The 17,010-nt window shown below is 33.5% G+C and overlaps 1 protein-coding gene across 1 annotated transcript in view; it reads left to right on the forward strand.

The window, feature by feature from the left end:
- STAG1 (stromal antigen 1) overlaps window positions 1–17,010 on the forward strand; it is a 257,933-nt gene that overhangs the window by 134,516 nt on the left and 106,407 nt on the right. Inside the window, exons 10-13 of the mRNA XM_044669151.1 lie at window positions 120–218; window positions 1,251–1,330; window positions 4,330–4,437; window positions 9,095–9,209. Coding sequence (XP_044525086.1) covers window positions 120–218; window positions 1,251–1,330; window positions 4,330–4,437; window positions 9,095–9,209 — 402 coding nt within the window. The remainder of the gene's footprint in view (window positions 1–119; window positions 219–1,250; window positions 1,331–4,329; window positions 4,438–9,094; window positions 9,210–17,010) is intronic.

The following is a 17,010-nucleotide window of genomic DNA, read 5'->3' on the forward strand; positions in this document are numbered from 1 at the left end:
TTAAAATATAACTTAAAATAAATGACAAAACTAGAATATTTTCTTAGATTTCCTTTAAAATTATATGCTTTTCTTTATGCTCGTGATACTGACTAAACCTATTGTGTTTTTGTGTGTAGCAAGGTGAAGTCAGGCTGAAGTGTTTAAAAGCTCTTCAGAGTCTGTATACCAATAGAGAATTGTTTCCAAAATTGGAATTATTCACTAACAGATTCAAGGTATGTATGAAAAAATGTAATGTAGGAAAACATCATAATTTTTCATCTTCTAGTTATTAGCGATTGTTTTACTTCTTTTTACAACTTTAATAGTTGATGTGTCTAATATGTAGGAAAGAATGTTATTGTAATAATAATTCCTTAATGCGGTTCTTCCTCGCTTTAGGTTCAGAACTATATTTGCAATCTAGACTTGTAAAACAAATATATTTGGAGGGGATAGAAAAAGGTATTTAGTTTCAGGTCCAAAAGATTTGTTTTATAAGAATTCACAATGTTTAGTAAACATAAAATTCAGGGAAATAGGTTCCCATTCATTTTAAGATTATAAAAACACTTTTTAAGAATATACTTACTGAATAAAATATTATACACCTTTAGATATTTCAGGTTTGTTTTCTTTTGTAATATAAGTGTATTAAATTTACCTGGAAAAAACTGAAAAGATAAATTTCAATGTCTTTTATATCTGGTGAAGGACAGTTGAGATTAAATATGCAAATGAGAACTATTTAGATTTCATGTTACTGAGAGTTATGATCCTTTATTCCCTTAAAGTGAAATATTGAACTTAACACATTTGGCACCAAACTCTTAATTTTTTTTTCACATGTTCCCACCATGTGCAGGTATTTTGCTTTAATAAAGATGAAATTACAGAATCCAAACTTAGTTAAATAAGGTAGAATATTAATTCTCATTTTACAAATTCACTATGACCTTATTCACTATACTATGTCCTTATGTACCTGATAATAAATAGCATAGAAGTGTACCTAGGGCAGCTGGGTAGCTCAGTGGAGTGAGAGCCAGGCCTAGAGACAGGAGGTCCTAGATTCAAACCCGGCCTCAGCCGCTTCCCAGCTGTGTGACCCTGGGCAAGTCACTTGACCCCCAATGCCCACCGAAATTAAGGGTTTAAAAAAAAAAAAAGTGTACCTGTCATGTCTAACAGAAAAAATGGTTTTGTACTCACCATTAACAAATGTATGAGTTTGTTGTCTGAATTTTTTTTTCTGTTTTCTTGTCTAGGATCGCATTGTATCAATGACACTTGATAAGGAATATGATGTTGCTGTGGAAGCCATTCGATTAGTTACTTTAATACTTCAGTAAGTATTTCAAGTGTTAATATTAATATCCTGATTTTAGAAAACGCCTTTATTTCAAATATCGTAAAGTGCTTCTAGTGGGCTCTGGTTGAAAGACAGTTGTCTTTGCTGATGTGAAAAGTTGCCCTATAGCAGTGATGGGGAACCTTTTAAAGATGGAGTGCCAGGCCATGCCCCCACCCTACCTTCCTGACCAAGTGCCCTGCCTATTCCCCACCACACACATTCTGTGCCCCTCCCCCCTCTGAGTGCTGGAGCAACTACTTGCCACCTCCTTCCCTGCCCCCTCCACTCTACCCACTCTTTGGACCGTTGGGCAGGGAGGCAGGTGATTTAGTTAGACTTGGAGAGAGGGAGAAGCAAGGGGTGCAAGCACTCTGCTCCCCTCTAGTTAAGTGAGCTATGATCCCCTCAAACCTGGGGGGGGAGCAAAAATGCCCCAGCTTACAGTAAAACCCCTTATTTATAGGAAAATATAACCCTCAGGTTAAATGACATTCACTCTATCACAAAGGGGGTTATCCTCCAGATTAACCTTTTCTAGCAGATGATCAAGGGTTGAAGTCAGGTTTTAATCTGGATGCAAGACTGATTGCTACCTCTGACAAGCCACTATTATGTTTTCCAGAGCTTCTTGCCCATCTGGTCTCCCTCAGGCAGGCACTCCTTTTAACTCAAATTGAAAAGGCTAGTAAGAGGTGAAGAAAAGAAGAATGCAAATTAAGCCCAAGTTTGCTAGTGAAAGAAACTGGGGAACCCTAAAACCTAGCCTCTGGTTCATAAAATTTATTCCTAAATCATTAGACTACAGTTTTGAACATTTTTAAAGTACAAACTCAAAAGACACATCACCAAATCCCCAAAATACTTTGTATAGTAAAGACATAAGTTGTTTCTGTCTCACTCAGGCCAAAGGCAATGAAGAGGCCATTGTATTCCGAATGGAGTGGGGCAATCTGGTCCTGCAAGGGATTCTTTCTTGAAGAGACCTGCTTATTAACTCCTACAGGGAAAAGGGGGAGAGCAGCCCAGCTGCACATTCCTCTGGCTTTCTAATTAGGAACTCTGGCTAACTCTGTGCTGCAGGGAGGGGCACACTGGGTCCTTGGCATGTGTGTCCATAGAGAGGTCTATACGTGCCATCAATTCAACATGATGGCCATATAGGATCCCACTAATTTATCAATTGAAACAAAAAAAAAAAACCAAAATGTTTCTTCTGTGATTTGTAACACATTATTTGCTCAGATTAATTTATTCTTTTTCATTATGAATAATATGTGAATGGTGATAGGATTACAGAGCCATGATCTCTTTATGAACACCTTGTATTCACTGTTGGAGCAAGATTGATGGACAAAAAATGATGAAAAAGTAGGGTACTAATTTAATGTAATCTGGGTTCTAAGTTTGGATGCAAATGACTGGGAATCTGGGTTGGAATACAGAAAGCAGGTTCACAGATTAAGATGTTTAAAAGTAATATGAACTTGAAATTATAAGACTTATTTTAGAAGTTACTAAAGATAGAAACCATGAGTAACATAGGATCAGAATAAAGTTATACTTTAGAAGTAGATATTTTTATAGTAATATTTTCTTTGTTGTTGTTTCACTTTGTTCTACATTTTGTATGACCTAGTTTTGTTACTTCTGTTTAATAAAGAAGAAATTAAATTTCTTCTGTTTCTTATTATGTAAACAGCATTCTTTTTTTCTTCCTTTGTATTATCTTTTAATTTTTTGTTGGTGGTATTTTAGTTGTCTTGTCCTATACTGCCTACTCAAGTTCTCTGATAATGATGAATGAGGAATTCTAGAATTTGCCAGCTGGATGAGAATTCAGAGATAATCTTAAGTATATAAGATTCAAGATGAGAGTGGATGAGTGATAAAGCACTCATTTTTGCTTATTATACACTAAAGGCAGCTAGAGTGCTAGGCCTGGAGTCAGGAAGAATCATCTTCCTTCCTAGGTTCAAATCTGGCCTCAGACACTATTAGTTGTGTGATCTAGGGCAAGTCATTTAATTGTTTGCCTCAGTTCCTCCTCTGTAAAATGAATTGGGGAAGGAAATAGCAACTCACTCCAGTTTCTTTGACAAGAAAACCTCAAATGGAGTCACAAAAAGTTGGGCATGACTGAAACAACTGAACCACAACAATGCATGTAATCTAATACAAATCTACTCATAGTGTATATGATGAACCTGCGGCAGAAAAGTAAAATGATTTCCCTACTGTCTGACTGCAAACTTAGTATCCTCTTCTGACTAAAGAAAAGTGTGCAAATGCCTGATATGACATACAAGAAGAGGGATGTGGTCATTATCAGACTTTAGGTACTTTGTCCAGATTATTAAATTATTCAAGTCTAATGCTCTGTTCCACCACAACTGCTAAATGTCTTGATGTGGGCTTTAGGAATATTAAATCTAGAAATGGAAGAGACTAGAGTAACCAGTCAATTGGGAAGATATTTTAATAGTCCAAATATCAGATAGTAACCTGACATTAGAGTGGTTGCAGTGGGAATGAGAAGGAATAAAAGTTTGGGAGAGGCATTCTTAAGGAAAACTTGTCAGGACATAGCAAGTGAATGGATATAATTGAAAATTCCTTCTTTTCCCAGAAGACCCTCATTGCACAATTTCCTCCTTATTCCATAAAGGCTTGTGATTTCATCAGTTCTAGTAGCTCTTACTAAGGAATTCCTATCAAACTAGATCCTTACCTTCTTTGTAATTTGTAGTCACAGTGTTCCCTCAGACTGCTGAGTTGAATGATTTGTCCAGGGTCAGAGGTAGGATGACACATTATCTTTCTCACTTACAGGCTGGCTCTCTATCCACTACCCCAGCTGTCTCTGACTCTTCCAAATATATATATAATCACTTAAGATTCATGTTGGTTACTGTATATCATTCTAATGCTTATAGAATAAATATGTTTAGCTGAATAATGTGGAGTTTAACATTTTATATTTGTGTATTTTTCAGTGGAAGTGAAGAAGCACTTTCTAATGAAGATTGTGAAAATGTATACCATTTGGTATATTCAGCACACCGGCCTGTTGCAGTAGCAGCAGGAGAATTCCTTCACAAAAAGTGAGTTAATGGTAACCATCGACACTTTGTTAAATTATTAATTGGAGAAAACTAATGTGACAGGTATAGGAAACTATCCCTAACATTGGTGTGAAAAGTTACGTGGCTTGTCCTGTTGGTAGACTATGAGGCTTGCTTGTCATTCTTTCATCTGTGGAATAGAAAAGGCCTTTAACATAGAAAAATATTTTCACAAGTTCTTAGCAATTATACAATTCTTAAAGTTTAAAGGAAAAACTTGGAAATCTAATTTAGGTTCCTTTTGCACCTGCAAACCTTTGAGTAATCTAAGAATTTTGTTCATTATGTATTTTTTAAATGTCCCTTTTTCTTCTCTACCAACTATGAATTCAATAAAGTAATACTAGAAACCAGCCAAGGTGAAATACATTGAGAACAAAAGATGCTTTTTTGTTTATATTTCATGAATATTAACTGCCAAATACTCGAGTCTCAGGACCTTTTTTCTTCAACACTAAGATGTCTAGGGTTAAAAGAGTAATTTATACTAATTTCAAAAATATAATAAAAAGAAAAACCTAACTTTGTCATAGTTTTTCTTTTTGAAAATTTTAAATTTTATTTTATAATTGACAAATCTATTTTCTGTCAATCCCATTTTAAAAAGAGGGAATTTTTTTTTTCATTTGAACAAATATAGTTCGGCAAACAAATTTTCTCACTGGCCATTTTCAAAAGTATGTCCCATTTTCACCCAGAATCCATCAACTCTCTGTTAGGAGATGAATAGCATGCTTCATCATTAATCCTCTGGAATTATATATTGTCATTTCATTGATCAGAATTCTTATAATTTAAAAAGTTATTTGTTTTAACATCATCATGATTAATTGTACAAATCGTTCTACTTCTCATTATCCTATTATCTATATTATCCTATTATTCTTCATCAGTTAAAAAAGCTTTCAGAAGTGTTTACTTTTCTAATATTGACTTTTTTGTTTAAATTTTTCTGGTTCTATTCTTTCCGTGACTTTTTAAAATCATATTTTCTCTCTCTCTGTGTCTCTCTCTTTTCTCTTTATTTACAGCAAAGTAGTATCATTCATATGCCACAATTTGAAACAAAGTGATGGATGTTCTTTCAATTTCCTAGTTTTTTTTTCTTCTTCCTTTGTTACATCTCTTTTATCTAGGCCTAATAAAGATATGGGTGGGTCAGAGGGAATGCATTATTTAGTAACTTTTTGTTATTAATTCCAAATTGCTTTCCAGAATGTTTGTACCCATTCATAGGTTCACCAATAATAACATCAGTAAACTTATTTTCCATACCTACTCCAACATGGTCTTTTTCTTTCTTTTTTTTAATCCTCTTTGGGAATCCAATGAGTACAAGATGGATTCTCACATTTATTTTAATTTATATTTCTCTAATTAATAATTTGAAGTATTTTTATACGACTATAGATAGCCTGTGTTCCTTCCTTGAAAACTTTCTCTAATCATAGACCCTATATCAAATGGGGAATAGCTCTTTTTAAAAAAAATAATAAATTTAATATAGTTCCTTGGAAATGAAAACTTGATCAGAGAAACTTACTAAAAAGATTTTCCCACAGTTCTTCTTTCTTTATTCATCTTAGATTTATTATATTTTGTTGTACAAAAACTTCAATTTTATGTAATGAAAGCTATCCATTTGATTTCCTGTCACCCTCTGTATCACTTTAGTCATGAGTTTTTCTTCTATCTATTAATCTGATAGGTAATTTCATCCATATTTCTCCAATTTATTTAAAATATGAACTTGTACATATTGGTCACATATCCATTTAGAGCTTATCTTGGTACAAGTTGTAGGATATTGATCTAAATCTAATTTCTAACATGCTATTATCTAGCTTTCCCAAAAGTTTTTTGTTTTTTTAATCAAAGTGAGTTCTTATTTCAGTGGCTTTTTTCTGTTTGTTTGATTTTACATTAAAAAAAAAAGCCTTCTTGGGGGCAGCTGGGTAGCTCAGTGGAGTGAGAGTCAGGTCTAGAGACGGGAGGTCCTAGGTTCAAACCTGGCCTCAGCCACTTCCCAGCTGTGTGACCCTGGGCAAGTCACTTGACCCCCATTGCCCACCCTTACCACTCTTCCACCTATGAGACAATACACCAAAGTACAAGGGATTAAAAAAAAAAAAAAAGCCTTCTGATCCCAGCAGAATGAAGCCTGTTTAAACCTGCTGTTTAAGTTTTCTCTTTTAACATTATAGTGAAGGCTGAAGCACAGTGATGGGCAAGCCCATGGTCCAGATGGGGGCCCCCTGAAATGTTTTATCAGGCCATTATTCCTAATCTGACAGATGCAATGAGTAGGATACAATACAATGAAACTTCGAAAGAGTTACCTTAGAAACAGACTGACAGATGAGCATTTCCTTTCCTTTGGCCCCATCTTTAAAAAGTTTGCCTAGTAGATAGCAATAACTATATATATTCTTCCAAGTTGCACTTATGCCATTTTGACCTTAAGTCTAGATTTGTATTGATTATAATGGAATTTTAATTCCAATATATTTGCAGGTGTCATGGAATCTGTCAATGGTATGATATTATTAGTCAGTTTGTATTTTTTAAATGATATTGGACACAGTTTCACTTCCTATTGATCTCCAAATGTGGAATCAAATGCAGATTGAGTAAATTGTTCCTCTGCCCAAGATGCTTCATCATTTCAAATACAAAGACCTTTTTCAGTATGTTATCTCTTCCACATTGATTTGATTCATCTTGGAAAATTTAATATAATTAATTACTTCCCTGATAATGTGAAGTTTTTCCCCTAATCTTAATCTGATTGATTTAAGGAAATGAGCAAACGGAAACATTTGTGACCTAAGAAATTAAAAAGAAGTGTTAAGAAATTTTTTATTTAACTTTTATTTAATTTAAGGTTAAATGTAAGATTTAAAATTGAAGCTCTAGCTTCTTTCTAATACTTAGAGATCATTAAGGAAAGGGGCATTTTCCCCTATTGTTAATATAATGACATAAGACTTTTTCTTAAAACAAGATAATTTTATTTTTCCTCATTTTATCATTAAATACTTAAAAGATTCAGCTGTTTTTAAGCATACTCCAAGTCAATTGTAATCAACAAAGCCTTGAGTATCATTTGATCCCTGTATCCCTTAGTTTACGTTTCTAACATGCTGTTTACTATTACTAGCACGCTTTGTAATTATGCCTAAATTTTCAGATCTCGCTTTCTAAATAGTAAAACAATCCTATTAAATTGTTGTAAAAGTATCACAGATATGTTAAGTAGATATTAAAGACTGTTTGGACTGGGCCTAGGAAGTCAAGTAGGAGTTGTTTGGGGTTGGGGGGAGGGGATAGTTCTCAGTTTCCTTAAAGGATATTTAACTATCTTGACCTTTCACAAAAGGTAAAAACAATTGGATTATCTGGAGTTTGTAAAGGATTCAGTATTTTAACATTTTAGAAATAGATGCAGGCTATATAAAAGGGTATTGTGGATATTGAGCCATTTCATCTTTCACTATGTACTAATAGATCAAAGGAGAAAGCAATGCAGCAGTGGAAGAAACAGCAGACTTGGATACAAATCCTATCTTATTACTAAAGGAACTTGACTAAGGATCTCTTGTTTATTCCTTTTTCCTTCACTTTAAAATGGGGAGTGTTATACTAGGTGGTCTTTGAGGTCCCATCCAATTAAGTCCATAATGCTTTGATCTTAGAACTTAATAAGATGAACTCTCCAAACCAGTTATTGACACTGTCCTCTCACCACTCTCCTATCTTCCATTTACTGAAATTTTTATCAAAGAAGAGGTTAGTAAAGAGGCCCCAATATTTCTTTTTCAATTCTACTTGAGGATTTTGCTATACTTTTTACCCTTGACTTGGATTTCATCATCTGTCATCTTCAGCATCTCCTCCTATATTACATTAAAGCTTTGTGGAAATGCAGAGAAAAGTGTGCTTTGCATTAAAAGGTGAAGATTTGTTTCTTTTTTAAAAAATCCCAAAGGTTTGTATACACATAGTACTTGCTACACATAGATTTAGAGAAATGAATTTCCTTTATTTAAGCATCTGCAAATTTATTGTGTTCTTATTCTCTTGCATTTAAATATTTTGAATAATTTATAGAAATAAACCCCTTTGCTGTATGTTGTTTTAAATTTGCATTTACCAAACCAAAATTTTCCCTCGTTATCATGTCTTTCCATTTGCTGTTTTTTGGTAGTCTTGTGTTGAGAGAGACATTTGTGGCAGTGAATTGGGACTCTTTTCAATATAATATTTGGAAAAATAAAAAGCTCTTAAGGACTGCAAAGTCAGTATCCAAATCATTTATTTCTCTGCTAAATTTACTTCTAATTTGGAGGATCTGTCAATTTCCCAAAGACTTAGGTTAATATTAAGTAAGTCTTGAATAAAAAATACATTTCATAGATAGTAATCTACCATGTAAAGTAAAGTACCATGATTAGGTAATTATTTCTTATTTATATACTTTTATGTTAACCTGTATTTAACTGGTGTGAATCTTTTACATGGCCCTTAATATTTGTCATCTCAGATAATTGTACAAAGCAGGAAAAGACAATAAAATGCAATCTGAAAATATATTATATGAAATTTATAGTGTGTTTCTTTTGTTACCTCCTTCTAGGCTATTTAGCAGGCATGACCCCCAAGCAGAAGAAGCATTAGCAAAGAGGAGGGGTCGAAACAGTCCCAATGGGAACCTTATCAGGATGCTGGTTCTTTTCTTTCTTGAAAGTGAGGTAAAAATATTTAAAAGAAATATTTTTAACCAACTTATTAACCAATGTGTTTTAACCAACACATTAAACAAATTTTTGATGTCATTAACTTAATGTAATTTATCAACCATTTCAACCCAGTGGAAAGAAAAAACACCCCATTCTTTATAAAATTGCCTCCATAGATCCCCACTCATGGAACCAGTGCTGCACCTTGTGGATCTTGGAACTTTTAAAAGCAGTTAGCCTAGGGAAGGACTTGTGATCTTAGATGCATGTGCAGATCAATACTAAAAATGAAGTTACGAAAATTAATTCACTTTCACATTCTAGCAGTATTACATATCTTTCTTTTCTTCTTTCATTGTTACGTCTTTTTTTCTTGCATTTACATAATTGTCATTTTGAAAAATATAGCCTTCCAATAAATAATGTTTAACTGGTGTTGGTATTCTCTTTATGGGTTTTGTGCTAAGTTCTTTGGAATTTGGCATGTAACAGAGGTTATCTCCTAGAAAGAGATAAAGGAAATAGATTTAAGACCTAAAACCTTACCATTAAAATTGTAAAACAGTGTATCCATATTTCATGGTTATCACTTAAAGGCAGTTTTAAATATTAGTATTCATACCAATTATCAGTACATCTTTTTCTTCCACACATATTGGTTTATCATTGAAATACTCTTTTAATGAAAGTAATATTTATCACTGATGATATTTGGGAAACAAGAAAGTAAATATTTGAAAAATATAGAAAAGTCTGGGTTTGGGAGAAGAATTATGAAAGAAAAGCAGATAATATTTAGCTAAGGGTTGATGGGAAAGTATTTACTTCAGGAGAGAAAGCAGAGTTTACTAAAGAAACTAATGAAAAGATAGAATTGTACATAAGGTGGAAAGGAGAAAGGAAACTAAAAGCAAGCAAGAACCAGGAATGGTGAGGGTATTATGGTATGTATGTGTATCTCTGTGTATGGTTTAAGAGAAAAGAAAGTGTGAATTAAATAAGATGGAAAAAATAAGCTGAGAAGTTATCTTTTGGATGTAATGGTAAACAATGAGATTTGGAATAATGTGATAGTCATTTTCATTAATTATATTAAGGATGATTTGGACCACAGAAATAATTTCAATAGGAATGGAATATGTGTGTCGAATAATTCTGCAAACTTATTTCTTGGAATACTCAAGGAAAGTTATCTGGTTTATGTAAAATTTTTGGTAATTGATTTTTGTCTATTTTTCATCCCTGAGGTCAATAAAAAAAAATGAATGTTCAGTTATTTTAATTTCTTAAGTACATGGCGAACTCCAAACTGGTACTTCCAGGCTTTGGCTATGAGACTCTGCTGTGCCCAAGCCAGTTCATAGTCATTGTATTTGAGGTAGCTTTAAATAGCTATAAATAATCTTTATTAATATCTCATTCCCTCTTTTCTGACTTCACTGTATACTTCGATTTTTCCCAAAATAACCTAAGAGTTAACTGTTCTGGGTCTTACTCATTGTATATTTAGTTCATATTTAGTAGTTTTTGCACATTATTTCCTCTCTTCTGGACCATTATATGAATCAGAATATGCTGTCTTAAGGATGCTCTTAATGAAGTTAATTTATTTTCCTCCTATAGTTTAGGAATTTTCTGGATAAATCTTTTGAGAATTTAAATCATTTCATTTTTATAATGTTCCTTTGTAGTTTTGGTTTTGGTGATGTGTGTACTAAATCACTAGTCATAAAAAAAGGAATAATCATTGAATGTTGGAGCTGAAAGGAACCTTGAGTGTCGTCTTATCCAACCCATTCATTATATAATTAATAAAAGTGGGTCCCAAAAGTTAGGTTATTTGCCTAAATTCACACAGCTCCACTTTGTCATGTTTGTTTTGTTTCATATCAAGAGGTAAGTAATTTTTTGTGTGTGATTTGACCTATTACTAGGTCTCAAGTTTTTATTATAGTTTTTATTTTATATTATTTATTTGTTGTGGTTTTTATTCTTGGCTAAGAGATTGACATTTTTACATTTTAGATAAATTGCATGACATTGATATGTTTAGAAGAAGCATAATCCTATCTTTGTTAATACTTGTTTTGGGACCTGTAAAGACACCATACTCCTTGATTAGATTACACTTCAAACTTTCAAATAATAATAATAGTTAAGTAGCTAACTGTGTAAGGTATCCTGCAAAATTCAGGAAATGAAATTTTTAAACTCCTCTAAATGATACATCCCTGAGTCCAAAAATAATTAATCTCTTTGTCATTCCTACCCTCCTGAGGTAAGTTAGTAAATAAGCTTTCTTAAGCTTATCAGGCTTATCAATAAGTATGTATCTATGTGTCAAGTACTATACTACCTAATATAAATAAAAAACAAAAATAAAACAGACCCTGACCTCATGCTTACTGCTGAAGGGATAAGTAAATACAAAATATAGATGCATAAGCATGACTAATATAAGTGAAGTTAATACAAAATAAAATGGAAGGTGCGGACACTAACAACTGGCTAGATTAGGACAGTGGCAAAGGAGCAGAGTCTTGAAAAAAGCTAGAAAAAGACTGAAGAAGGGGAGTTAGAAGAGTAATTCTATAGCATGTTGTTTAGGGATTAGCAAGTAGGCCATTTTGGGTGGAAGTATGAAGACAAATAATATCAAATAAATTTGAAAAGGTAAACTGAAAACAAATGGCTAGTGTTAAAGAACAGGTTTATGACATTATATTTTAATCTAGAGACAATAGGGAGCCATTAAAGTGATTTGAGAAGGCAGTGGCATGTTTTAGGAATGTTCTTTTTGACTACTTTGTGTATAGAGGGAAGAGAATGGAAACAAGAAGATGAATAAATGGGAGGATTTTTCAAAAGTCCCGGCAAGAGGTGACAATGATGTGAATGAGAGGGAGGAAGGAAGATAATGTGAGTGGAAAGAAGGGGGTGGATACAAGAGATTTGTGGAAGTAAAATTGATGAAAACCTAGCCAAAAGGAAAGAGAAATATGAAATATCCTCTTATCACCATATGATTCCTCCTAGAAGCTAGACTTCTGAGCCAGTACTTATTTTCACAGCTGATTAATTTTCTAACTAATCTTTTCTTTGGACTGATTTCCTTTAAAACATGTGTCTTTCCCTGGCTAGGAATCCAGCCAAATGACTGTTTCATTTGACTTTCTCAATTCCAACTTTACTCTCCAAAAATTGTGATTTAGTTGCCTTATAACAAGGAGTTTACTTTGAGAGAACATAAATAAATCTGCAGAAGGTCTTTCCAAATGCCATCAATCCTTGGAATTTACTGATTCTCTACCTCTCTGAACTTATATTGCTTCAGACTAGATCTCTTTTACAAATCATTAAAAATTAATTTACATTAATTGATCTGTTTCCTAAAATTTAAAGTTCTGGCAAACTCCTCAGCTTTGTAAATTAAATGCCTTTTCTAAAATAGATTCACTTGTATTGTCAGTGAATATAATAGAGACTAGCTTATGGGAAACTAGAAATTATTTAAACTTGCTTAAAAAATCAGCTATTTTTTAAAGGGTGAATTATATATTTTTGTTTATTCTTTATATGATTGGAAAGGATTTTCAGTGGTAAGAAATTTCATGTGAAATATGGAGTCTGCTTTGATATTTGACCATCTGAAATGAGATAGTACTGGAATCCAAAATTGTTAAATATCAAATTACAGTTTTATCTTGGTCATAGATCTAGAGTTAACAGAGAACTCAAAATTCATTTAGTCTATTCCTCTCTCTTACAAGGGTGTTTTACCCAAGATCACACAGACATTAAATGTCAAGGATGGGATTTGAATCCATATCTTGTAACTTAAAAACCAGTATTTTTTATTACTGTCCCATTAGAGTTTTATTATATTTACATTAGGGGCAATGGGGTGTAGTGGATAGGGTGCCACACTTATAGTTAGGAAAGCCTAAGTTCGGGTTCTTTTTTTTTTTTTTTTTTTTTTTTTTACATTGCCTGTAGGGCATTTAGCAAGTCATAACTTCTGGGCCTCTGGGCCTTCAACTGTAAAAGGTGGGGATCATACTAGATGGCCTCTGAGATCTTTCCAGAACTTAAATAACCCTGTCATAATTTAGTTCTTTGATTTAAATATACATTTTGTTAGATGGAATGAATATAAATCATTTCAGTTTAAAACATTTAAATAATCTGTTAGAAAATTACAATTTAAAAATCATTGGTGCAATGTCTAATTTTTTTCCTACAGTAAAGTATATTTGCTGGATATTTTGACTTAAACAGAAACAAAAAGAATTTCAATGTTGTATTTGAGAATTTGTCAAACTGGATGTCCAGTAAACATCTTAATCCCAACAAGTCTAAACAGAACTCATTATCTTTCCCCCTAAACCCACCCTTCCTCATAACTTCACTCTTACTGCAAAGGGCAGCACCATCCTCCCTGTCCTTCAGACTCACCACTTAGATGTCATGGTGAACTCTCTGATATCTCACCTCCCCATATCCAACTATTGCCAAGTCCTGTTGATTTCACCATTGAAGCCTCTCTTGAATAATACCCCCACTTCTCCTCTGATATTCTCACCTATTTGGGTGCAGGCCCTCATCACTTCATGCCTCCACTACTGGTGGGTCTGCCTACCTCAAGTCTCCCCATACCAGTTCATTCTCTATTCAGCTGCCAAAGTGATTCTCCTAAAGCATTAAGTCTGACTCATTAACTCTAATGGCTCCCTATTGCTTCCTGGATCAATACAAAATCCACTTTTTAGCATTTAAAGACCTTATAATCAGCCTTCTCCTTCCTTTCCAGTTTTCTTAACACTTTATTTCCCACAGTATTCTTGCCAATCTAGTGACTAAGTTCTTTGCTGTTCCACAAACAAGATGTTCCATCTCTCAACTCTGGTCATTTTCTCTAGCTCTTCGCCCATATCTGAAATGTTCTCCCTTCTCATCTCTGCGTCCCAACTAAAATCCCATCTACAGGAAGACTTTCCCACTGATCTTAATTCTAGTGCCTTCCCTCTACTAACTATTCTGTGACTTATTTGTATATATTTGTTTGCTTGTTGTCTTCCCTCATAGATTGTGAGCTCATTGAGGACAATAAATGTCTTTGCCTCTTTTGTATCACCAGGACTTAGCACAGTACATGGCAGGTGCTCAATTTATGTTTACTGACTGACTAAAAGTTAAAAAGGAAAAATGTTTGTTTATTGAGTAAAGTAAGATTACATGAAGATCTCTTTGATCATTAAAAAATTATTTTTTCACAAATTAACACACTAATGAATGTGAATCTCATTGTAAGAAAAAGCAATATTCCAGATAATCAGAAACTATTAAATGTGTAGACTAGGCTTCGCTCATTATACACATGGTTGTTTGTGGGTGTGGGTGGGTGTTTCTTCTGGCTTTTACTTTTTAAAACGTTATACTTTAGGGTTTCTTATAGAACAATTCTTTATAGATCATTAATGTTTTGAGAATGAACTTAGGAAAAATTTAGAATTAAAGCCATTTCAAAGCCTACTTAATTATGATCAACTGAAATGAAATGAAGATAAAGTAGCCATAAGACTAATGTAAATCAATAGGAATATTACATTCCTATTATAAAATGTTATTTACCTACAGTTCTGTGAAGGGGAAAAGATTAAAGTACAATTGTACCTAGTCTTTCTGGCTTCTTTATTCCCATCATGGAGGGCTAAATTAAGTTCGGAGTTGTTCCTGTGAGTCTGTAATCATGGTAGGATTTCCTTTTGGTTTAAGCTATTAAGGCATTTCTTTAACCAGGAATTCTTTTTACCCAATAATAAGCACTTTTTGTCTCATTCAGTAACAAATTGGTTTATGTGTGCTGTATTAGTTTTAGAGTACTTGTAACACAATAGGGCCATAAGCTGCTTTTTTAGAACGATTATTCCTTCATTTTATTTTATTTCATTTCTTCTATAGTCACAATAGTGTTTGGTTTGGGAGCTAACCTTTCCAACAGTTGTTTTATAACCTTCACTCATATTCACCATAGTGGACCATCTTGACTTCAACCTTTTCTTCAGAATGGGGTCTAGAATTGTGTTTCTACTGGTATGAGTAACTCCATGATGAAGAAATTTATTCTAACAATTTAGATTAGTACTTTTCTTCAAACTTACATTGTTAGAGAGTTGTCTAGGGCCCAGAGGAGATAAATGCCTTCCTTGCCCAGGAATGCACAACCAGCGTGTGTGTTAGAGATGGTATTTGAATCTAGATCTTCTTGACTTCAAGATCAGCTCTCTAACTGCTGTACTAGGGATCATTGGCATTATGAGGGTTCTAATTGAGAATGGTCATCATGGCTCTCGAAGTTATATGATCTCTTCATCATTTGAGGAAATAACTATATGGAACTATTGTAGTGTCTGGTAACAAGAAATGACTTTATTGTCAAAACCTTAGACTTTTATGGGAAGCTATGCAACCTCAAACATCTTTTGTAGGTATGATCATAGTTTCCACAACTTATAGCAATAAAAGGTTTAGTTGGTTATATTTCTAGAGAAGATACATGGTATTCTATGTTTATTCAGCATTATAATTTTTATCTTATTATTTCAGTATTAATCTTTGGTGAGATATTTTCATTAACTAGCCTCCAAGAGTGAGGGTCAGTGGAGACAGTTTCATGAAGGAGAAGGCTAGAGTTAGAGCTAAGTAGAGTTCTTTGAATACATATTGCCTCCATAGTTTCATCTTCAAATTTCCTCTCTCCCCTCCTTTTCAGGGACTCTCTATTTTGCACATACATATAGGAAATTAAAGAGATAGGGCAACAAACTTCTTCAATTTCTGCACTGATCTGCTCATGCATTAAGGCTCACCACACCTTCTTAGGATAACTGCTTTTTAACAATTCCAGGACCCAGGCAACATGATTTGCAGTTCCAAGAGTGAATCTGTGGAGGCAGTATATTCAAAGAACTTCATTCATTGGTAAGTAACTTAGGAGGGAGGGGTCTATACAAAATAGTACCTTTAGTACAAGAGAATGAATATACATTGATTTATTCTTCTATTTTCCTATCTTCTACTGATGGAACTTAGGAGAAAAATACCTTGGTAGTTATATATAGATTTTGTTTTTGAGAACAATCTCAGCTGTCTAGATACCTTAGTGAATGGTAGGTAAATTTTCTGGATATCTGAGAGTCTTAACTCTTTAATCAAATTTTTTAACCATTTGTGGCATGGATTGTTAAAAAATCATACATTTTCCTCCATTCTTCTACAGAATAGACTAAGCATAAATAACTATTTCGTACTGTCAGTTGTGATCATAATGTCATTCACTATATTATTGTGGAATATTATGATCTTTCATAAGGCCTATTAAAACATGATATTTTTTTCTATGTAAAATGATCCCAAGCTATTGTGCATTTTTAGTTTTTGTGTCTTTGTTATGATTTCTGTTTCTCTGTCACCACCAGGCTGTCCTTTTACTTCATAATGCTATGACTTTATTTGTCTATAGTTATCTCTTTCATCTCTTCTACTTTGCTATTTCTAGTTTGTTCTGTTCTTGGAAACCATATGGCCAACCTTGTTAGACTTATGGGCAGATTAAGAGTAAATATTCACTGAGGAAGTCTCTGAGAGGCTCCCCAAAATGCATGACTTTTAAGGCATGGACTTAGTGGCACTTGACTGGTCAGAGGCCTTTTTAGACTTCCTGGATTACAACTATTTACTGAAGAGGTAAACTGTTATCTGTAGTGTCTTAGGATAAGACAGTAATCCTTCTTTACATTTATTTAATGTCCCT

Source organism: Gracilinanus agilis, chromosome 3 (assembly GCF_016433145.1).
Source record: "Gracilinanus agilis isolate LMUSP501 chromosome 3, AgileGrace, whole genome shotgun sequence".
NCBI classification, from domain to species: Eukaryota; Metazoa; Chordata; class Mammalia; order Didelphimorphia; family Didelphidae; genus Gracilinanus; species Gracilinanus agilis.